Here is a 25357-nt window from a genome sequence, read left to right as displayed (position 1 = left end):
AATTCATGAGCCCCATCATTTGAAAATAAAGTGGTTCCCTTACCAGCCATCAAGGCTACCTAAACGTACCTGATTACAAGTTCTGCCATATATCAGCTTGTCAGCAAGGCCCTATACTAAAGTCAAGTAAAGGAGCCGAAGGGAATTATTTAGAAAGACAATGCTTTACAACAGCAGTTTCCTCTTTGTGTACAGAAGAATCTAAATCTGCCTTCTAGAATGTAAGCAAACACCCTATTGTGGTTCATATGCTGAATGTCTAAAAGGGGAATCTTTTTGGTAGGAATAGAAACCAAAAAAATTGAAGCACCAAGGCTCTTATCACGAGGCTGAAGCTGAATTGTGAGTACTGAAGGGAGGGATTTGGATAATGTATTGTTTGAGTGTTATGAAAAGTAGGACTTATATGTTTGGATGTCCCAGAAGAGTAATGTGGGATTGGTATGTTCTGGTAAAGAGTGGTGCATGTAAAATTGAGAGTGCAAATGAATTGTATTATTACACTTCTGGTTGCATTAATTCGGGGTATGTAGTACTAGGGTGTTGTACAGTGTTAGCTATTATGAATGTAATGAGAAGTCAAGCAAAATGACCCCTTTTATTGGCTAACTAAAAAGATTACAATATGCAAGCTGTCGAGGCAACTCAGTCATTCGGGGTGTATATTAAGACTTCTTGGTGATCTTAGATAATGATAGTAATAGCATCCAACAATTATCATTTCAAACAAGTACTGGAATTTAATAACTTGCAACATACAATCTTCTTCAAAAAAGCACTGAGTAATCCATCCTATAATTACATATTAGACACGTCTTTCAAGATTAAAAATGATCTAAAATCTGTCATTTACAGAATCCAAATTGCAAATGATGTCAATACACATCAGCCTTGTTGGATCGTGTGTTTTAGATTTGCACAAAGTTTCGACCACTTTGACAAATGATTTTTGATTATGTCTTAGATAGTTTTGGATTAACACTCAATCCTAATGCCCTAATAGCATTATTTAGAGTAATGCCAGATGTGCTAAAGTAATGTTACTATAATTGTGTTGTGAGCCATTGTATTACATTGCACACGTGTCAATATATCATGCTGAACTGCAATTGGAAAGTATGTAAAACTAAAAAAAATCAAATCTTTCCCACAAGAAACAGTGCAAAGCTTTTTCAGAACTTGGCAAGAACTTATTAGATCTCTTACAAAATAGCTTGCTGTGCCTGTGTCTCTGTTCTTTCTTTTTAAAGCCTTTTTCAAATAGATGAGGAACTCATAATTAGCTTTTTATGTGGCTCTCTAAACTCATGTGTAGTGTTTTCTTTGACTGAGAAAGTGGAAAGATTGAAAGGTAAAAACTAATTACAAATTATATACTTCCAACCTGTATTACTCTTGAACTTGTTGCATTGATTAAATAACTATTATTAATATTCCAAAGACTCTTTCTACACAGTATTCTTACTTTTTCCTTCTGGTGCAAAGAATCTCAAACTGCAATAAATAACTTCAGTAACAATATGGCGGCACTTAGGGAGGCTTGGGGCTATATTACAAATAGTGATGGAAATGCTTGATTAAAGAAAAAGTTTAATATAATGTACAAGAATGAAGCCTGGATTTCTTCATTTAAAGTTAAGCAGGCTAACCATCACACTCTACATAATGCTGTTTCTCTGTTAATAATAAATAAATAATCAGAAGCATGACTTAGGGTGGGCATCACGGTGGCACAGTGGGTAGCGCTGCTGCCTCGCAGTAAGGAGACCTGGGTTCACTTCCCGGGTCCTCCCTGCGTGGAGTTTGCATGTTCTCCCCATGTCTGTGTGGATTTCTTCCCACAGTCCAAAGACATGCAGGTTAGGTGCATTGGCAATTCTAAATTGTCCCTAGTGTGTGTGCTTGGTGTGTGGGTGTGTGTGCGCCCTGCGGTAGGTTGGCGCCCTGCCCAGGGATTTGTTCCTGCCTTGTGCCCTGTGTTGGCTGGGATTGGCTCCAGCAGACCCCCGTGACCCTGTGTTAGGATATAGTGGGTTGGAAAATGACTGACTGACTTAGGGTGAGACGTACCTATATGCCAAAATTTCAGGTCTGTGGCTTGGGAAACAGAGATGTACATAAAAATCAAATACATTGTGTGAATGGAGACTGTGCTTTATGGATATAGGTAAAACTCAAAGAAACCTAACACTGAAAATAGAAAAAAAATTATGCTTAACTGTGTAAGTAACAAAACAAATACATAATACAAGTTGTTTAGTTTAAAATGGCCTAAAAATGTGAAAAATAAAAAATTCTTTTATTCTTTCCACATTTCTGGATATCGTTCAATGGGAGTGGTTTGTGTTGCTCATCATCTCCCTGTCTTGTAATTGTTATTTTCCCTTGCAAATATTTACGTTGGTTAAAGCCAACCATTATTTTGACATGCTCAACCACTTTATATTTTTTGTTACTTCTCCATTTCTGGTTACTGCTGGATTCTGAGATGATGCTTGTCAGGTACCTATTTGAATTTCTTGTTTTCAGTAATATGGAGGACAGCAACATTAGGCAGCATAGATCTTTTACATCTACATCTTCTTTGGCCCTCCTATTTAGTTAATACATTAAAGCAATGACATTCTTGAAACTGAAACATTTTGCAGCACTCAAAGGGACAATAACAGGTCTGTCAGTATCCAAGGGTAAAAATTCAGTTGTGTGACTTCAACACTACTGGATGAACAGACTAGGTTGGAAAAGCAGTAAAAGTAAGTAGCCATGATGAACGGATGGTAAACATGTTTGAAGAAGCCAGCAAAACAGGAGTTAAAGCACAGGGCGGTGTAAGCCAAGGAGAGAAAAAGGTGCTGAAAGGAAGCAGATGACTAAATAGTCTGGCACAGAATAAGGCAGCTAAACAAGTATGCCCCTTTACTCTGTAATAAATTATGCCAGGTTACTCTGAATGAAGGACAAAATCAAAAAAGAAATTACATATGCAGGGTATAGCCAAATGCATATTGCACAACAGAGGAGTGAAAAGGGGCCAAGAATATGACTTGACACAAACACCTCTTCTGCTGACTGGTTACCTCTAGAGAATGGTTGGAAGTGACCATCTTTTGACAAAATGGCCAAAAAAAGAGTGCTTCAGAACCTTTCTTTCTTTCTTTCTTTCTTTCTTTCTTTCTTTCTTTCTTTCTTTCTTTCTTTCTTTCTTTCTTTCTTTCTTTCTTTCTTTCTTTCTTTCTTTCTTTCTCTCTCTCTCTCTCTCTCTCTCTCTCTCTCTCAGATTTGGTGCTGATTGTGGTTGATAAGCAAATCACATCTTAACTTGTTATTTCATGTAAGAAAATGATCTCCTAGGTGTGCCTCACCTCTCTGTAATTAACTGCATCTAACTACGCAACTCTATCTGACGACATTTTTATAATTGCAGGATTAAGCCTGGCATAACAACTAATTCTGGGCAACCCTTGTATTTGTTTTCTTTGCATACAATATAAACGTAGCACAGCCAGTGGTAATCATGGGCACTAGCAGGAGAAAAGAAAAGGTTAAAGATGGCACCTCCCCTTTCAGGGTGTGTGTACTGGGCATGATCCACTTGGAGAATACCCATGACACAGTTTGGGTTTTATGTCTTTTGAATATTGTGGTAGTATCTAGGAATTTTCCAGGAGGACTTGGTCTTTACTACATAATGTGTCACTACCACAACCCTGATCAGGATAAGCAGAGTAAAAGTGAAGCTGGCATCTATTCTACTTTATTTCTTCAAAATGTTAAGTACTTCAATTATGTCCCACTTCAATCTCTATTATTTGTGCTGAAGAGAATCAGCAAACAATCCAATAATTATTTTGGGAGTTTTTATAGTATATCCTCTTTGCGAAATTGAGGCAGTAATAGCATCCAGTATTCTAGTATTTGCTAAACAAGTGCAGCAAAATATATAACCCAGCGTCATATTAATATTTCAAATCTTTTTAACATTTTTACACCTCAAGTCTGTGGACAATGATAAATCACACTTTCTATAGCCAGAACCTGCTACTGTCCATTAATCCATTCATTTTCTAAGAATGTATTATCCAACAGTATAGTTTGAGGGGCACAGAGCTGATCCAGGCAGTATCAAATGCAAGGAAGGAACCATCCCTGGAATACAGTAGATGCAAGTTCCTTTGCGAGATACATTCACAGGCACACCCTTATACACACCAGGTCAGTTGAGTGTCGCCTAACTCCTCTATCATTGGGATATGGGAGGAAAACAGAAGGTCAAAGATAAAATCCCATCTAGATACACAGAAAGCATGCAATGCACACCCCACACATGTAGTGGCGTAGGAAAGAATTAGAACTGTGTAACTGCAAATGCATAGATGGCTGTTGACAGCTCCTGTTTTGTATGTTTATTTTGTGCTGCTTGCCATATCCAGTTCCCATCTTTTGCACTCCATAGCTGTATTTTTCTCAGTCATCTTGTTGATCAAATTTGTTCTTCATTAGTCCGTTTTTCACAAATTTATATGGACCCACCCTCTGTTTCTGTGCTCCATTGTGAACTGTTTATCTAAATTAATATTTGTTAGACCTGCTCTTCTGAGACAATATTTGAATTAGCACTGGTGAGTTTGGCTTTTTAGGGCACTTACAGGCAATTGTCTAAATAATCTGTTTTTTGAGTTCCTTTATATTTACAACAGTTAACTTCTGTTCTTTTCCAGTTATCACGATGGACTGTGCTCTTTATGGTAAGTTTGAGTTGTTACCAATGATGTCTTTATTTTTTAGGTCATTTAAATTTGATCTTGATGAGGTATGCTCTTTTTAGTTTCTATCGAGGTCACACTCATGTACTCTGCTCATTCCGACACTTAATGTGCGTATCTTTTCAGTGCCTTTCCAGGTGGCACTGGTAAGTTTTGTGTTTTTTTTTATTTATTTACTCATTTGGGCTGGCAATGATTAGCTCTCTCTGCTCTATTAGCTAATTTCCAGTTAGCTATAATTAACTGTTCCCAGTTCAGATTATTTCCAGTTTGCACTGATTCTCTGTTGTTTTTATGTCCTTTCCAAATAGTACCTAAGTGCTGTTCTTATTTCATTTAATTTGCAGTTGACAGTGATTGACCCTGCTTTATTTTTAGGCCAGTTCTGGGTGCTTTTAATTGGTTCTTCTCTTCTCAAATCCTTACCTCCTGACCTTTTTATGATCATTTAACTGTTGAAAGTGTGTCTGCTGAAATGGTTTGTAGGGTTCATTAGGTAGTGAAAAGTCAAGCAAAATGACACCTTTTATTGGCTAACTAAAAGATTACAATTTGCAAGCTGTTGAGGCAACTCAGGCCCTTTCTAAGATGTCTCACTTACATGTTTTCCAATACTGTATCTGTCCTGGTATCTGCATAAACACAGGGAACTCCAGTTTCTGTATGACATCTTGGCTGAAGAAGGGGCCTGAGTTGCCTCAAAAGCTTCAATATTGGAATGTTTCTAGTTAGCCAATAAAAGGGGTCAATTTGCTTCACTTCTCACTACTCTCATAATGGCTAACATGGTAAAACACCATAGTACTAGGTCCATTAGGTAAATAATGGTCCATTCATATGGGACTGATAAGAAGTGATATCTTGTATTCTACCACTGATAACAAACTGAATATTATTGGGGCAAAGATCAGTTTTGCTTTTCTCTCCATTCCTTAATTTGCTAAAATGTTGTGATTGCCACTGTTCACCTGTTGTCTGCTGTGATATTTTCTTGAAAATGACAGTGACTGTACCATAGTGCCTTTCAGCTCTTTTTAGAGACAGTAAAGGCCAGAGCAGGTGTCAATGTAAAAGCAATGGAGTTAAGTCTTTAAGCTTTATTCAACAGGTTGGCTGTCAGTAGACTAAATATGTGAGTGCTTTATTATCATTTAATTTTGATCAGGGTTTTTTGTGTGTCCTCTAAGAATGTTCAGGCAATGTACGGTTACTTGTTCAGCATGTGATAAAGGGATGTACATTTATTAAATGTCATTGTACATAGATAGATAGATACATACATACATACTTTATTAACCCCCAAGGGGAAATACACAATATGTGGTAATATGAAGTGTATATAAGCCTGCACTTTGCATTCTACACATTTTTCAGTCCCACAATACACTATTATCCGTTACTTTTACAACCTTACAAAGTAATTGACTATAATGTTGCTGTTGCTCAACGTCTTAAATGATGGTAATGAGAGCTAATTGCTGTGCTGATCACCTACAAAGATGTTTTCATCTTCCAGAAGCACTCATGCTGAATCAATTGATTGGACCACGGTTTTAAGTCCTTGAACCATGATTAAAATGATGAATCTTGATTTAGGAATAGGCCAAAAGAGAAATCAAAGCATTTAGAACATGCAAAAGTTGTTAAAAAGAAAAATGATAAAGCACAATATGGATAAGACAAATTCTTGGCAAAACTAAACATTGAAATTTCAGAAACATCCAAATCCTAAGAAAAGATTTAAATTGTTATTAAGAGAGGAAAGTTCAAGGTAATAAAAACAATTTCAGAGTAAAAAAAAAAAAAAAAAAAGTCAGAATGGCTTCCTAAAAATGGCAAACAAAAGCTGCCAAAACTTGCTACACACCAGGAAATACAAAGATCACAGAATAGCTGATTATTTTTCTACTTAATCCTTTATCATTTTAATTGTAACTAACTCTCTTCGCTTGCTAACCCCCAGGTTTGGTTAACCAGATATACAATTTAAAGAGATTGTTATTTTCATTTCATTCATTTTTTATTTCTTGATATTTGCCACTAATAAAGCTGTAGTGAATGAGTTATACACACCGGGGGCTGCTAGTGCCGTGCTGCGTGATCTGCATGTTGCGCTGCATGACGATCATTTAAAAGCCTGTACAGCAGCTGTCCTTTTGTCTCACTTCTTTGTCTTGTGGGACGTTAAAGTGTCTCAGAGAAATTGTTTGTAAGCCGGGCGTGACGTGCAAGTAGACCCGCGGGACTTCAAAGTGTCTTCTGAGAAGACCTGCTGTGCATGTGTACCATGCCAACATTTTTCAATTCTTTACGACGTTCTACTTTGTCATCTACGCTATGTCCTTTATTTATGCCCCCCGGGCGTGGTTAAATGTCTTTTTCACGGGATGTATAACACTGCTCGCATTGTAAAGGTGGTGGGTGGGAGGTTGTCTCTGCCACTCGCATTGTGAAGGCGGGGGGTTGAACGCACGCTAAAGAGATGCGGTCGGATCATCTGCTGGTGAGCTGTGTGTTCTGCTTGTTGCACTGCGCGTCAATCATTTAAAAGCCTGTACAGCAGCTGTCCTTTTGTCTCACTGCCTTGTCTTGCATGACATCAAAGTGTCTTCTGAGAAGATCATGTCTCATCTCCCTCGTCTCCCTCCCAAGATTTTTCTTTATAATAGATAGATATTTTTTCAGCTTGTCAACATAATTTCAGTTTCCTCTATTTGTTTTATGTGTATTTGTTGCACTGTCAGTTTATAGCCCCAAACCCCCCAATTCCAGATTTTAGTAGACAGAAAGTGTGATGATTCTGGTCCTCAAATGGACCATCAGGCTTAGACAATGAAACTTAACCCTGCATCTCAGAAGCTTCAAACAGTTCACAAAAACAAAATGTAACTCAGAAGGTGAGGTAAAATCATTTAGAATGGAGCAGTGCCAGCCAAAGACTGTAGTATACTTTACATGGTGTTGTTTGCATGAGGAGAGTAGCACCTCTGTGATGCTTCAGACTGCTTTCTTTTGAACTTTTGTCTCTGTTTTGAGGACAGCAACATGAAGACTGCTGAGGTGGATTTATTGCACAGATAAAACAAGGTTCTTACAGTTTAAAGGTGATGTACCTCATCTGGCCTGGTCCTACCCTAAATATTTCCTGCATGATTCACTTTTCATTATCGTAAACCTTCTTTATCTGAATTCTGGAATGTTTTTTTTATGTTTATGTTAGCTTCAGAAATTTAAGCTGAAAAAAATGTCATTCATTAGAGAGACAAGAATGTTGTGGGCCTACCTGCTGTGTCATACAGGTTCAAGTTGATTTCTTTGCTGCCGACCTTAATCTTCGTAACATATTTTTCAAAAACAGAGGGTGCATATTTCTGTTGAGGAAAGAACAAAGCACATTCCTATAAGTTAAATAGTGATAAGGGCCCTTGGACCTTGTTTTTATTGCAAGATATACCGTAATCACAGAATTCACTGTATATATGCAGTTTATAGTAGCTTACATCTCCACATAATGATTTAAATCAGAAACTTTGCTCACTACGCAAAACACATTCATCATTTTTTAAAATCTAATCTGAGAGTGTACCAGTACATTCTACCTCATTGAGCATAATGCTGTCAAGACAGCCAGAAACTATAGATAGTACCAAGTACAATCATCTATTGAAATTTCAGTAATAACATTTAATACTTAAACCTGGAGGCTTATCTAAATTAAACACAAGAAGTAAAGTATTTTTTTTTTGTTTTGTTCTCATGTACTGGATTGTATTTTTGTATTTGTGTGCTGCACCTGTTTGACATGTTTTAGACCTCCTGGACATTTTCCCAGAAGTTTGCATTGAAATCATTAGGCCATCCAATTGGAAGCTAACAGTCTCTGTCACCACACAAGGCATCCTTTGTGCTATAGTTTCTGTTTTGCATGCAAAAACTGCAAAGCATGCATAGCATTCTGAAATCTGCTTAATCCAATTCAGTGGTGTAGGGGATCAGAAACTGTACTTGTAGCATCAGATGCAAGTTCCGAAACTATCACTGGACAGGGCAAAAGGCCATAAGAAGGTCCTCTCTCCCACACACTCCCTCATAAAAAGTCAACTAAGATAACTAAATAATCTACCACATATTTACAAAATGACTATTAATTATGTTGAACTGTGCTACTAATGTAACTAAATATTCAATCAATGACAGTATCATAAAGTGATGCTGTTTAAATCAGGTAGGTACATGTAGCACCAATAGTGTAGCTGCATGTCTGTGTGTAATACGGAGGTAGAATTTGTAAGAAAAAAGATACAGTTACTTTGTACCTCATCAATGTTACAAAATGGCAGCTCATCCCAAGACACAATCACATGTTCTGAGCAAATGTTGAGTTGCCAGTTAATTTGGCATGCCTATCTGTAGCATAAGAGCGGAAACTGGATAAAACCCTGAAAACATGCAGTCTCCTCAAAAATGTTCAGTGGACCAGTATTTAATCCTGGTCTCTGGAATTGTGACAAGCATTACCAAACACTGCCACCACCAAGTAGATATCAATTTTAAGAAGCTACAAATATTATGCCAGGACAGACTCAGCCCATGATGACCTGGAATTAGGATTAGGGTTAGGGAGTTGACGAAACAGACCTAGAAACCACAGACTTACAAGACTTCTCTTTCCAGTGGCTCCACTTGCTTTTGCATATAGCTGGTCTCTGGTACACTCGCGTTGCTCTTGCTGTGAATAGCCTAGGACATATGACTTAAAGCTACCACCATACCTGCTAATATTGGTGTCTACACAGTTTATCAAGAAGCTCCCTGTGCATCCCCTCCCACTCCTCCGGCTGTTGTTCATGTCAATTTCTTTCCATTAGAATGACCAATCAATTATGGCGATGTGCAGCACATTGGGGGGGTGGGGTGAGCTAGAAATATTCCTACTTGATGGGCTTACAGGAGTAAATGATGCTTGTCTTCTTGCCCACTCACTGTATTCTCACTTTCTTCTTCCCACCTCTTCCATCTCACATTGGGTGATTTCTCTGTGAGCTAAAATAGGCACATTATTAAATTTAGAATTTAAAAAACTGACATTTATGTGATACTACATTGACAGTGTGGTAAAGTGATGCCAGAGTTAGATGTGGCCCATCACTGGCTCACTGTTTAAGGCTGAACATGCCACTGCATTCTTTTATCTAATTTACTAGAGGGCTTTGCCCCATGCTCGCTTTGCTCGCCGGCCCCTGTGCCTGCGCTTCACGTTAGCCTCTTTGCAGTTCTGCTGTTCCCATATGGGGATGTGGATGTACATTTTAAACAGATTTAAATTTTCATGTGAAGTGTTACATTTGCATCCAAGTGATGTATAAGTGCCCGTGATTGCATTTCGTTTCTTTCTCTCTTTTAAATAAAACGACTTTTTTGAATATTTGGCTCTGTGATTTGTTAATTGTCTTTGCAAAAGCTATTCTAACGGGAAACTGTAAACGTTTTAATATGAATGGCATATCAAGATCTCCTTTGGTGTCTAATGTTATCCACAGGAGATATACTACATTACCTTTCTTGGATACATCCTTCTTTCTACAGTAATTCATGTGGTGGAAGACTGGATGGTGTTAACGGTTGTAGATATTCTTCGGGATATTGTCAGTTGTTGTCTCCCGCACGATCATCACCAACTGTTTCAGCATAGTCTATTGATACGCATTAAACCATTTTTCCGTGTAACCAATCGACATTTTTGGTGTAAATTCATTTGATTTCCTCATTTCTCGGTGCCAGGATTGCCCGTGTACTCATTTTTTCTGTTGATAACCCTTCGTGATGAAATTTTTCCAATAAGATTTGGACATAATACGTCTTCTTTAATTGGGAACTTAAAGTGAGGAAAACGTTAAAATTTATAATAGCTGAGAGCACAGGAAGTGTGTCTGACAAAAGCATTCACAAGACTGAGAGGCGAGAGGGCCATGGTTTGTTTGAAAATGGTTACTAGGAGGGCGTGACTTTTAAAAATATCATGGCAATATTCTCATCTTTCGAAAAAGTCACATCTCGTCTCTTAAAATGTCTTGTTGCGTCCAAAGACTTTTTTATATAATAGAGAGATGTATTTATTTTCAAATTTATTTGCTGCAGGGATAGACACATTTTGGAGGGGCAGAGCAGTAACATCCCTTTGGGTTTTGCAGTCCTTTAAGTAACATTGCTTTTATACATGATCAATGAGCAATTATTATATTTTTTTATTTCATATTTATTCTGATTATTGTCTGTTTATTCTGTACCATATATGTTAATGTGAACCAAACTGAGTGAATCTCTTGGCCAAATGGCAAACTTTTAGATGAAAACCCTTTTTGTTGAATTTATTACTTGTTTAACCCTTACAGGAGGAAGTACACTGGCTCTGCATTACATCTAAAACTGCATCCTGTCTGTCATCTATGTCTCCAAGGACATGCTATGTTTTTCTTCATAACCTGGAACTGAACTAAACAGGTAGGGGAAGAGAAATAGTACTCCAATATTAGTACTGTATTGTCATAAGTTCTGTGGGAGGGGGGTATGTGTATCTACAGCAATATGAAGAGTGCCATGGAGGTTAAGGCACAGAGGAAACACAACAAAGTGTGCTTGATATTCCGCTCAGTTATAACAAACTGGATATATGAATGGCAATGTTGCAGTTCAGAAATTGGAAGTTAGTAGCACTGACTGTGAATGGGTAGCTAACAAATAAACTTGCACTTAAAATATTCTCAAGTGTAACTAATCCAGAAATCATTAAACAAGTTTGATGTCTCTGTGATTTTCAAAGTATGGTCAGGTGAGTATAAAAATCAGGTAACAGTTGCATGTATTTGAAACGGACAATTACCCTAAACTTCATTCCTATAAAGTTGTGCTTAGGTGCAATAGATACTGTAGGTTTATTGAATAGATATGTGGGGCAGAGGGAAGGGCACTGTGACACAGAAGATAACATGGCTTCCTCAAAAGTTTTTGATCACAAATGGTGTTTAGAGTGTGCTTTGAAATGTGCATTATCTTTTCTAGTGGGATTCTGGTTTCATCTCACAATCCAAAAAAATACTGCTGGGCTTTTTGATAGCCCTAAATTGATACAATGGTGTGTGCATAGGTGTGTGCCCCTGTATATCCCATCATAGGCTGTTATCTACAGTTGCATCCTGCCTGTTGCTGGATTCTGTCACAATAAAAAAGTCAAGATTAAAAGAGTCAAAGATGGATGGAAGAATAAACACATGAAGTCAATTATTTTGTGACATGTACTGCTCATGACTTAATTTGGTGTTTGAACTTGGGGACTGTTTGTTCTTTTATAGTACCCTTGATTTTGCACATGGCACAGAGCTCATGTTTGCAACTACAATATAATTATAGTAGGGAATTATGTGACACAACATATACAGTACATACTGTATATAAACACATTTTAATTTAAAGATTATTAAGCAAAACACAGAACTGTTACAGTGACTTGTAATAAAACACATGCTTGGTGTGGTCAGCCCATTATTATGCACAGCTTAGTAGTAACCATTTTTGGTTTGATTATGCTGAGTCAAGCTGAGCACCAATATTTTAGTAGATTTTTAAAAATAAACCAAGAAGAGTAAAAATGCATGTTTGTAGAAGTCTTTATTTTACTTTTAACCCTGACTTTATTTTTATGAATCCGCTACTGTGAATTTCCAAGTTATACTGAGACTGATTTTAAAATGGGTGTATGTTAAAGAGGTCACTGGTGGGGAATGAGCTTATCCCCAAAGACGTAAGTTTTAGGTGAATTGGTGACTTTAAATTGTCCCTGAGTATGCACAGATAAGATTCCTGCCTTGTGTCCAGGGTAGGCTCCACATCCCTTTGCTTCACAATTGGATTAAACCGATTTCAGACTGTCATGCTACTTGAACAGTATAAAAGCGTAATTGAGGCTCAGATTTATTTTTTTGTTCTCTACATTACTGAGGTATGGTGCTGCATTTATACCGTATTTCTGGAGTCTAAAATGCCACAGCAAGAATAGTTGTTAATATTGCACCGTTTTTAATCATAATTGGCAGCATTATGTCTGACTTATGATAATGCTGATGTTCATAAAGCAGAAAAATGCAACATTATAATATAGTTTTATAATGTATGTATAATTTTATAATAGTGCAAGTGTTCTTTCTTTCTTTCTTTCACAACATGTTATTTAACAAAGGATAGAATATGTGATACAAATTTGTAAATTTGAAAATAATAATTTCTTCATTCTATATTCAGCATCTTGTTATTTTATAACTTGTAATGCCAAGCATTGATCCAGATTTTCTTATGCAACGTAATTTTTTTGCAATTTGAAAAAGAAAATAATATTATGTTTGTTTTTGGTTTACGGTAGAATTTATAGCATTACTTCTTGTAAAACTCTGCATGTTGGAAGGTCAGAGCTGGCGGCTATGTTTAGTAAAAACTCTTGTCAAGGTCAACCTCTCCTAGCGACAGGTCTCCAAACAGGACAAACACATCCTCCATATGTGCTTATCATGATTAAGTTGTGTTTAAATGGAGGGCTGTGGCCTTCAAGTGTGACTTCTGAGGTGGTACTGCCCCTGGTTAAAGTAGAAACAGAGGCTTACGAGTCCTTAAACAAACAAGTGAATAAACTTGAATAAAAGAGAGTTCCACATTACAACCAGGCAATGCACCTCTTTTGTTATCAAATTATTACATATGAAATCAAACTTATCTGTTTAAAGGTGTGTGCAAATACTCTGTTTTACATCAATCAATCGTTATATTTTGTAAATCATTTTGAACATTACTTCATAGCATGTTATCTGGGTAGGACGGCTTTAACCTATTTTTTATAGTTGCAGTATTTGACATTGGAGATAAGTGATCCAGTCAGGCCAAACCTGTGCTAACATTAGAACCACCAGCTTAATGATTTCAGTTACAGTTCCTTTACCTCAGAATTAGAATGCTTGCAGAGTATGTAATGCCCTGTGTCACCCAAGATTATCGTGAATACCTTTATTCGGATTCCAATATGTCATCCATTGGAAGATATTTTAAGAGGCGTAACTGTCCACAAGCTGATGGCCCGGTACTCTGTACTTAATCAGTGCACTCAAGCACCTCTCAAACATGTAAATGGGGTTGCCACCATTAAGCAAACCATAATTGTAGAGCCAAAAATATTACGATATATGTGAGAAACAGATGACCATGCTGCAAGGTACATTTGGGTCAGTATTTACAAAACATTTTCAAAAAATCGACGAATGAAAAGTTACACAAGGAAATGGAAAGATGTAGGGTCTAGATCCATTCCCCTGGCATTACAGTGTCAACATACATTTTTCTGATCTATCCGTGTAGTAATGTGTTTCTCATAGAGGAATTAATAGGTTTACAGGGTATTAGATAGAACTCCCGTCGGCCGAAATCAAGATTCGTCAGACCAGGTTATATTTTTCCAGTCCTCATTCATCCAATTGTGGTGATCAAGTGTTACACAATCACCTCATCTTCATTTTCTTAACTGACAGGAGTGGAATCTGAAGGGCCCTTCTGCTGCTGTAGCAAAAACACTTTAAAGTCTGACATGTTGTGCATTCAGATATGCCCTACTGAACATCACCAATGTAAAGAGCTATTACTCGACTATTTGTGGCCTATTTGTTAGCCTAAAATAACCAATCAGTTTTCTTATGACCTCTCTTGTTAATAAACTGTTTTCTTCCACAGACCTGCTGCTCAGTAGATTTTTTTTTTGTTTATCTATCCATTTGGTTGTAAACACTACATACAGCAATGCATGAAAATTCTGAGGTGCTGGTCCTAGCACATCTTGCACCTACAGTCACAGCACAGCCCGAATTGCTTAAATCATTTGTCTTGTCAATTCTAACGTTTGATCAACACAACTGCTACACTTCACCATGCATGCATGGAGTATACTGTATGCTAAGTTGCACTTGTGATTGGCTGTTTATAATACACACTTAATGGCCACATTATTCAAATATGTATAATAATTGTGAACAGGTTTGGCCTTAGCAGTACACTTGCAACATAATGAGTCTGCATGTCAAACACAATTACACTCATCCCACACTTCAATTTAACAAAGGGAGTCCCATTTCCTACAGCAGTGAAATCAAGACTTGATTCCCTTGTCGTGTACATATCCAAAACCCAGCTGCAATGGAATCCTAGCATCTAATCCTGCAGCTGAAATTCAATACAGACACAGAATTGTCTGAAATAAGAAAGCTCTTCTATAACCTTGGATATTATCCATGTGAGAACTATCATCACTGTATCATTACATGTCAAACATTGTTAAACTCTACCTTCAGTCTGATTTTTGAAAAACCACATACTAGAAGCAGTGAGGACATCATGCTACCATCTGTGAAACTTTAGAAGAGTCTGCCCCTTCCTCAGTCAAGACTACATCACTTCTTCATGTGACTGCTGCAGTATGCTTTTCATTGAGCTTTGGGCATGAAGTATCAGCAGATTACAAGTAGAAGAATGTTCCAACACAGACCACCTACATCAAACACATCACTCCACAATTGACTTCACAATATCTTGTTTTCTTCAAACCTCTATCCTTGATTTATAAAGCTGTTCATTATTTAACCCAGATTATCTTTCACTATTGCTGTCTGATAAGTATTTCTGAACCTCTTGCCTCTATACAGTGTTTCTCAACCTGTTCATCGGAGAGACGACCAACTACCTGTATAAACAATAGCAAGTCGAGACCCATTGGCGGCAGGCCGTAGACCACAGCCCAGTGGTTGAGAAACACTGCTCTAATACCAACCTAGTAGGCAACTTAGATAATAAGCTGTGATCATCTCATTGACCATGACTTTCTATATGATTCGATTGACCCTTATTAAGCAGTATAGCTTCTACTTGGAACTCTTTTCTGGATCTTCTCATAAAAGTACACTAGTAGTCACTTTCAAATTACATTTAAATACACCTTTTTTTCTTAATTTTTACATCAACTTTGCTTCATTCTTTCACTGACTTGCGTGTCCATGTTGAATTGATGCAAATTCTAATATGCTGTTAAACACCTCACAATTTTCTTGTAAGCCATCAAATACTGAATCATCATGTACTGTTTTTTTCTTTTGTTGTTTTGAAATGTTCTACCAAACACAAGTGATAAAAACAATTAAGCCTAAGAAAATTCTGTCCCAAGTCATTTTCCAAATACATATAAATATGGCCATTTAATTATAACTAACACTAGATGGGGGATATATGCAAAGAGCAGAAAAAATAAAAATTGTAAACAGAAAGGAAAACAAAACTTTGATGACACTCCTACAACAACAACAACAACAACATTTATTTATATAGCACATTTTCATACAAATAATGTAGTTCAAAGTGCTTTACATGATGAAGAAAAGAAAAATAAAAGACAAGGTAAGAATTAAAATAAGACAACATTAATTAACATAGAGTAAGAGTAAGGTCCGATGGCCAGGGGGGACAGAAAAAACAAAAAAAAACTCCAGACAGCCTGCCACACTGGATTTCAAAACCCAGTCTATCTATTGGCATGCCTCACCCACTTTCCTATGAAGTTAACTTTGTACATTGCCAATTTCCTCCAAGCTACAGTCATGGCCGAAATTATCGGCACCCCTGAAATTTTCCCAGAAAATGCACCATTTCTCCCAGAAAATTGTTGCAATTACAAATGTTTTGGTATACACATGTTTATTTTCTTTATGTGAATTGGAACAACACAAAAAAAAACAGAGAAAAAAAGCCAAATCTGACATCATGTCACACAGAACTCCAAAAATGGGCCGGACAAAATTATTGGCACCCTTTCAAAATTGTGGGTAAATCGTTTTATTTCAAGCATATGATGCTCGTTTGAACTCACCTGTGGCAAGAAACAGGTGCTGGCAATATAGCAATCACACCTGAAGCCAGTTAAAATGGAGAAAAGTTGACTCAACCTTTCTGTTGTGTGTCTGAGTGTGCCACACTAAGCATGGAGAACAGAAAGAAGAGCAGAGAATTGTCTGAGGACTTGAGAACAAAAATTGTGGAAAAATATCAACAATCTCAAGGCTACAAGTCCATCTCCAGAGATCTTCATGTTCCTTTGTCCACTGTGCGCAACATAATCAAGACGTTCACAACACATGGCACTGTAGCTAATCTCCCTGGACGTGGATGGAAGAGAAAAACTGATAAAAGACTGCAACGAAGGATAGTCCAAATGGTGGATAAACAGCCCCAATCAACTTCAAAACATATTCAAGCTGTTCTGCAGACTCAGGGTGCAACAGTGCCAGCTCAAACTATCCATCGACATCTGAACGAAATGAAACGCTATGGCAGGAGAGCCAGGAGGACCCCACTGCTGACACAGAAACATAAAAAAGCCAGACTGGAGTTTGCCAAAATGTACTTGAGGAAGCCAAAATCCTTCTGGGCGAATGTCTTGTGGACAGCTGAGACCAAGGTAGAGCTTTATGGTAAAGCTCATCATTTTACTGTTTACAGAAAACGGAATGAGGCCTACGAAGAAAAGAACACAGTACCTACAGTCAAACATGGTGGAGGTTCTAAGATGTTTTGGGGATGTTTTGCTGCCTCTGGCACTGGAAGCCTTGACTGGGTGCAAGGCATCATGAAATCTGAAGACTACCAAAAGATATTGGGGCGCAATGTAGGGCCCAGTGTCAGAAAGCTGGGTCTGTGTCAGAGTCATGGGTGTTCCAGCAGGACAATGACCCCAAACATACCTCTAAAAGCACCCAGAAATGGATGAAGACAAAGCGCTGGAAAGCTCTGAAGTGACCAGCAATGACTCCAGATCTAAATCCGATTGAACACTTATGGAAAGACCTCAAAATTGCTGTTGGGAGAAGGCGCCCTTCAAATCTGAGAGACCTTGAGCACTATGCAAAAGCAGAGTGGTTGGAAATTTCAGTTGAGAGGTGTAACAAGCTTGTTGGTGGTTATAGGAAGCGCTTGATTTCAGTTATTTTTTCCAAAGGGCGTGCAACCAAATATTAAGTTGAGGGTGCCAATAATTTTGTCCAGCCCGGTTTTTGAGTTTTGTGTGTAATGATGTCAGATTTGGCTTCTTTTCTCTGTTTTTTTTGTGTTGTTCCAATGCACATAAAGGAAATAAACATGTGTACACCAAAACATTTGTAATTGTAACAATTTTCTGGAAGAAATAGTGCATTTTCTGGGAAAATTCCAGGGGTGCCGATAATTTCAGCCATGACTGTAAGTGTAAGGATTCCTGTAGTATACATCTTGATTTACTGTACATTATTTAATTTTGACGATGATTACTGTTGCTATTTTTGCTGCTCTGGTTATATTTTCGTTAGAACCGTTGTAATTCATTTTATTTCATTTTTGGAATTATTACTGTTGTTACTGTTATAGTTACAAAGTTATATCATTATACCACCATTTACTTACCATTTACGTTATACCACCATTTCACTGAAGACAATGTCAGCTAATAGTTTTGTGGGGCAGCAGCCATGCAATGCATGATGTTAGCTCACTGGTGAGATAAAAGCAAAGCAAAGAACTGCAATAATGTAGTGCTAAAGCAACCCACAGAAAAAAATTACTAGGTTTAAATTTGTTTTCAGTTTTGATAAAATTCCTATTAACAAGTGTAGAATTGGTTGTGGTGTAAGGATCCTTAAGTAAATTTAAGATGAATTCTAAGTTTAGTTTGGAAATGACTTCAGTAAGAATACAATGTTTTGGTTTTGGCAAAATATTTAATCCACTCACATATATACCATCTGCCTTTTGAATGACAATTGATTTGATACAGCCCTACTAGTAACAACACTGCCTCTCTGACACTCAAATCAGTTCAAAAATTCACTTTTAAAAATGAACATAATGTGTCTTACCACCTAATAGGTTTCTTTCTGATCTCTTGTCATTTCCAACCAATAAAAACCCAATGTGTCATGACTTCCTTTTGGTCAGTGTGCTGCTTGCTGTCACCTAGAAGCTGTTCCCACCTCTTGCCAATTCTATATGGCCTTTTTCCTCTGTCTGAACAGAAAACGAGTTGTTCCTGACACCTGTTGGATTGCTTGCCTTCTACTGTCAAAGGGAAACTTTACATGGTCCAGCCTCAGTCACATTGCACTTTCTCTCTTAGTCTCTCTCACTTGGTGCCCCTACTGGGGTACACAACACAAATAAGTAGTTGGGACCCCTTGTGGACCCAACTTTCCCACTCTGGCAGGACCTTGTATGCTACTACTGTAGTGTTCTGTCTGCAAAGCCCCATACCATCAACCCTTTGCTTGTCAGGGACTCCTTACAATGTATATCTCTATTATAATAAAAAAAAAATCCTGGGACGAGAAGAGACTTTTTAGCCTGGGACGAGACGTGACTTTTTCAGAGCGATACTTTCACATCTGTGAGCCGAGACTTTGTGCCAAGAGATTTAACCACGCCTGGGGCCGGAAATAAAAGACAAATAGTAGATGACAAACTAGAATGTCGCAAAGAATTCAAAAATGTTGGTGTGATACACATGCAGAGCAAGTTAGAGATAATGAAAGTACTCAAATTCGAAAGTCTCAAAAAATTATAGTAAAGATCGCATTAGTGCAAACAAATGGAAATTATTACTCGGTGAAATAACGGAACAGCGAAAATAGATTGAATATATCGTTTGGATTTAAACTTTAAGTCGGAGTCTTGTAGAGCGTCTAATTTGTGTTGCCATCAGGGAAAAGTAGTGTTTCTTCCCAATGAAGAGGCCTATCCGCGAAAATTAAAAGATTTGTTGTTTGGTGAAAGTGAAATCAACATGTGCAAGCGGCAGAGATGCAAATTGGCTGGCGCGTAGTCCAGGCCGGGGAGGTTGTGTGAATATGTATATGTAAGAAGCACAGCTGAAGAAACATTGGTTTGAATTCAAGTACCAATCACATTCTATAGGAAGTTTGTCCTTTCTCCCTTTTTTATATTGGATTATGTCTGGTTTCTCTCCACACCTCAATGATATGTTTGCCATACTTCTTTGTCAAACTGTACACTCCTCTTTAACTGGTACTGACTGATCTATATACTATACTCTTACATAATGTGAAAACTATTAAACATTTTTTAATGAAGGAATTAATCTAAAATAAAAATAATATCAATTCTATTGTCAGCTTTTCCTGGACTGGGTTCTTGGTGTGAGTCAAATAGATTTATAGGAATGCTGAGATAGGATCACCATAATGCTTAGATTAGATTATGCAAACATTAGAGGGAATGAATAGACGGAAAGGTTAATGTTTGAATACTGTATACACATTGCTTATTCAGGTCAGTGCTCACTTTTGTAAAATACGCTGTTTTGGGAAAGACCAAGAATTAGTGCTATTTACCATTCCCTACCCCCAGCTCTACCAGCTCAGATGATAACAGACCACAGTACATAACATCCTCACAGCCTTGAAATATACTCTTCAACAAAAACACACTCCTGATTTCCATAATACAGTGCATGTGAATTACAGTAAACATGCGTAGTTTACTGTCTATGGAAGAATATTACTAATAACTTTAAGAGTGGGGTTGCAGATATAGAAAACTTTCTAACTATAGAATATATTTTTGGGCTAGAAATCAATCAGTCTTTAAAATAAATATTTTTTTTGACCCAGCAAGGAGCAAACATTCAGTACCAGTCAGGTTTGTTGAGGTCTAAAGAGGCTAAAAACAATCATACAAACAGTGCAAACAGCAGTATTCAAATCTGATCTGAGTAATTTATCATGTGAAGAAGGTTTAGTTTATGCGATGGAACATTTAGATTTTAAGATATTAAACTGCAATATATGGACTCAATGGTATATAAATTTTTTTCCACAGTGAGATTTTTTTTTAGAATATTTAAACTGTGAGTGAAAACTGCCTAGTCCAAAAACAGAGTTTGAGCAATATGTACATTGCACGTTGAGTGAAATACACCGTGTGTATAATAACTTTTTACCTGCCTATTTTCTTGAAAGAAGCAGTTAAATCTGATAAAATTACATTTTTAAGCAGGAATGTCTCATGTACTAGACACAGTTTTTTCTTATGGTCAAATTTAAAAATATGATTAATTGAATGGTGGCATGGTGGCGCAGTGGGTAGCACTGCTGCCTCGCAGTTAGGAGACCCAGGTTCACTTCCCAGGTCCTCCCTGTGTGGAGTTCGCATGTTCTCCCTGTGTCTGCGTGGGTTTCCTCCCATAGTCCAAAGACGTGCAGGTTAGGTGGATTGGCAATTCTAAATTGTCCCTAGTGTGTGCTTGGTATGTGGGGGTGTGTGTTTGTGCCCTATGGTGGGGTAACGCCCCACCCGGGGTTTGGTTCCTGCCTTGCGCCCTGCTGATTGGCTCCAGCAGACCCCCGTGACCCTGTAGTTAGGATATAGCGGGTTGGATAATGGATGGATTGATTGAATATGTGTTTGAGACAGTGTGGCTTTCTGTTTAAAGAGCTAGACTAGCCATAGGAATAATTCTCATCACTGACAATCTTGTTAAGTCTGAATAGGTTACTCACCCTGACTGAATGCTAATTATATAAAAGGAAGCCTGTCTGTGAAAGTAATTGTGACAAACCATTTGTGGAAATTGCTTTCAGTGTAAAGTGGGGGGGGGTTTCTTCTATTTCATCAAACTGTGCTTTATATAGTGCCCTTCACTTGCCAGACCATAACGTTGTGCTTTCTTTAAAAAAAAAAAAAAAAACAGGAGTCCAATTCAAAGTAAAAGTATATAGGCAACAAAAATGGCAAATGGAAGAAGCACAAAGCCCTGACAATGCTCAACACAATTAGCAGAAGCATAAAATCATACCACGGTTCAGCAAACATCCCCCTTCCACACCTGCAGACAGAGCATAGAGCTGCTTTTTAAAAACATTCACCATGAAGTCATGTTGGGCTATTAAGACGCATCATAAAATCACACTTAATAATACAAGTGGTGTGCTGTATTATTCAGCCATCCCAAAAATGCCACTTTCAAGCAAGTAATGTGTCACTACTGCTACACTACATTACTGTGTATCTTTGCTGCGTTTTCAGAAAAGAAATCATATATTCTCAGTTATGGTACAGTACATAGTCATGTCACCGTGCCTTCTTTGTGTAGACTACCCATTCCCTCAGGGTCCAGTGAGGTCATGGAAAGTGGGTGATTTAGTGTGAGCTGCACCCATTCTGGACCATGATGCCTTGAAACTCTGACCATGCTAAGAAAACTAATGGATACAAAATACTGCCCAATAAGACTAAGTGTCCACTGTGGCACATTTCATTTGTATTATAACTTCTTTGTTGGCAGTGTAATGTCCACATTTCTCTTTATGCTATGTAAAACTTAAAGTACAAATTGGAGATGGAAAAATTATTTACATAAAAACAGAAGTTGAAAAAGAACAAGAGCCTGAAAAACCAGTGGGAGTGGAGTCAGTAGAAGTGGTACATTAAGCGAACATGTGATCTTGGCAAAAACAGGTTTAGGCAATTCATCCATGTTTTTTCTAAACCCGCTTAATCCAGTATAATGCTGCAGGGAGCCATTACAAGGCAGCAACCAATACTGGACATTATGTCTGTCATCATAGGCAACACCATGGTGGCAATCAACTAATAAAGGAGGAAAAGAAATGCATGCCAGTAGAACATGCACAGATCACATAGAAATCACACCAATCACACCTAGAAACATAAATAAAAGCACAATTCCCTTGGACATAAGCTGAGACAGGCACTATATAACACAGTACTGAATTCATCAACCAAAATTGTATTTGTCATGATGAGGAAACATCTCTGTTAATCCCCCTCCCCCAACCTTGAGATACTGTGTATATAATCAGTGATGGAAAAGGTCTCAGCCTAGGCAAAAGTAACTCGGATGGAGGACCTCGAGTTCAAATACCTTAGTGGCGACACATTTTAGGAACACAAGCAGATCTACACATGTGTGCTGAGCCACAAATCATTCTGTTTCATTTTTTTTTCTTTTATCAAGGTTAAAAAAACAAACAAATGAAGAAAACCAAGTTAACAGTCCTTAAGACGTGCTCAGAAGAAAACAGCACTTTCTTACCTCTGGAAAGTCACCTTTAGCGTAGACCATAAGCAATGAGGTCTTCCCACAGCCTCCATCCCCAACAATTACGATTTTCAGCTCCGTTTGGACTTTATCTGTCCCATTGGCTGCCACCGTTCCATTCTGCGTCATGCTGACAGCTCAAGTCAGGCTAACGCTAGAAAAGTAAGAAAACATAAAGGAGGGGTTTCTATGCGTGTCCATGAAGTCCAAGAGACTGCACATGGGTGAGCTCTACATGAAGACAGATGCCCCAATCTTTATCACAAGGAGAAATGAAAAAATGTAGATATATATATATCTATATCTATAGATATATATATATATATAAAAATCAGCGGCAGTTTTCAGGTGTTCCTGTCACACTCCACTAAGCTATTCTCACTCTTTTATTTTACAGGTTTCTGCTTCTTCTGCTGAGCCCGGAAGGTTCATGAAGCAGCTTCTAACTGTGGCTAACCTCAAACACATTTCACAGAAACCTGTTGCTGTAAGATGAGAACACGCCTCGCTTGCGTCGTATGATTTAGTTTTGCAGAGCCAGACGCTGAGGGGGAGGGGGGGGGGGGGGGGGGGATGCACAGGGGAGGGAGGGAGGAAGGGAGAGACTGGAGAAGGCAGGGAGGGGAAACCACTCATCAGTTAAAAGTATTTGAAGAATATCAATTCACTCCATTTAATCAATGTTTGTGGACAGGGGGTAAGGGGTTTGTCTTTAAATGTCTAATGTCAATGGAAATGATCTGGCACTCCACTATGTATTTACTTCAACTGCAAAAATTTGGCGTGTGTATTTTGAAATGTGTCAATCTCAATAGACTAGGGTAATTTAGTTAATTCATATGCAGGAGTCAGTTCATTTTCAGTGCACTGTTATCATCTTCTCTGCGACTGATAGTGCTCAATCCAGGGTTAATTCCTCTCTTGCTGTTGATGGTGCCACAAAATTCTCTGACCATCTTGTGACTCCGAATTGGTTTAAGTGGGTTTTTAGAATGTTATGTTAAGCTGTTTTTTATAGTCTGATACATAGAAACAGAGCGCTTGTCTCTATTTTTACTAAACAGTGCCACCCAAGTGTTCATTCTGTAAGGAAGAGGGAAATCCCAGTGTTCATTTTTGTAATGTAGGGTGGGGCACAGTTATCAGTTCCCACAGCATAACAAAACTGTGGCACGAATTCACCAATGCTCAGATCCCGGTGCTAGTTTTCTTGCAAAGAAAACCAAACCATATAAACTGTATAAAAAAAAATGAATATGAAAATCGGTTCTTTTTATAGGGTGGAAATCCAGTGTCACCAGTTTGTAAGGTGAAACTCCAGCATAGGTTTTCTCATTTAGTGTGAGACACCAAAGACATTTCTCTTTTTAGGATGGGTTTTCTGGTTTATGTTAGGACCTCATTGTTTTTTCTTTACCAATATTGTAGTTAGTGTTGGTTTTCTTAGCAGTGCAGTGGCAGCTGGTGTGGGTTCTGTTGGTAGTGTGGAATCACAGTATTGAGTACTGGTGTAGTTCAGGATCCCAGGCTAAGTTTTCTTTGCAAGGACACATCTGGTAATGGATTTAATGTGCAAGGTGGAACTTTACAAACAGTTCTGTTAGTGAGGATGGATTTCAGTGTCAGTTATTTTTGCACAGTTGGATTCAAAATCAGTTATGTTAATAGAGTTGAACTTCACTTTGGTTATCTTTATAGGGTGGGAACCCAATGTGAGTATTTTTTGTAGGCAGGGACCCCTATGTCGAGTTTTTGGTATGGGTTGGAACCCCAGGTGTAGTGCTGTTTATAAAATGTAAGTCAGTGTTGTTTTTCAGGTGTAGGGTTGTTCCCTACTGACAAGTTTTTTTATGGGGCTGGACTCCAGTGTCATTTATTTTTGTAGGATTGGACTCTAATGTCAGTTCTTTTAGCTGACCTGGACTTACCAGCTTTGGTCCTATTAACAGTTTTTTTTATAGGATAGGACACCAATATGAGTTTTCTGATATAGGTTTGGACTGCATAGACAGTTCTCTTTGTAGGACTGGACCTTTACAGGTGTAGGGTGGTACCTTACTATTAGTTTTCTTTCTGTCAGTTATATTTGTAGGATGGGAAGGCCATCTCAGTTCTTTTAATAGAGTAGGTCTTTGGTTTAGGTTCTGCCTGTATGGGACTCCTAGCATCAGTTATCACCGAATTGGCTAGGACCCCAGTGTCAGTTTTGTGGCATATAGTAGCACCCAAATGTTGGTTCTGTAATCCAAACATAAATTAGAAAATGGAATGTGCTAGAATTGGTTATGTTTTAGGGTGAGAGGAGGGGAGAGGAAGATAGGTTCCCCTTCTTTAAATGTTGATGTTAAAAGTTGGTTTGATCAACATGAGAGATTGCCACCATCCTCTTACCCTTTGGCTCCTCATTCCTTCTGGG

At 38.0% G+C, this 25357-nt stretch overlaps 1 protein-coding gene across 2 annotated transcripts in view; it reads right to left on the bottom strand.

Annotated features, from left to right (window-relative positions):
- Positions 1-25357, bottom strand: part of rhof (ras homolog family member F) — a 69438-nt gene that overhangs the window by 21048 nt on the left and 23033 nt on the right. For both annotated transcript variants that reach the window (XM_028824156.2, XM_051921359.1), the window contains 2 exons: positions 22936-23095; positions 8047-8134 (listed from right to left, as the gene is read on the bottom strand). In XM_028824156.2, coding sequence (XP_028679989.1) covers positions 8047-8134; positions 22936-23070 — 223 coding nt within the window. In that variant the 5' untranslated portion in view covers positions 23071-23095. The remainder of the gene's footprint in view (positions 1-8046; positions 8135-22935; positions 23096-25357) is intronic.

Source organism: Erpetoichthys calabaricus, chromosome 18 (genome assembly GCF_900747795.2).
Source record: "Erpetoichthys calabaricus chromosome 18, fErpCal1.3, whole genome shotgun sequence".
Taxonomy (NCBI): domain Eukaryota; kingdom Metazoa; phylum Chordata; class Cladistia; order Polypteriformes; family Polypteridae; genus Erpetoichthys; species Erpetoichthys calabaricus.
This window is presented reverse-complemented; position numbering and strand designations above follow the sequence as displayed.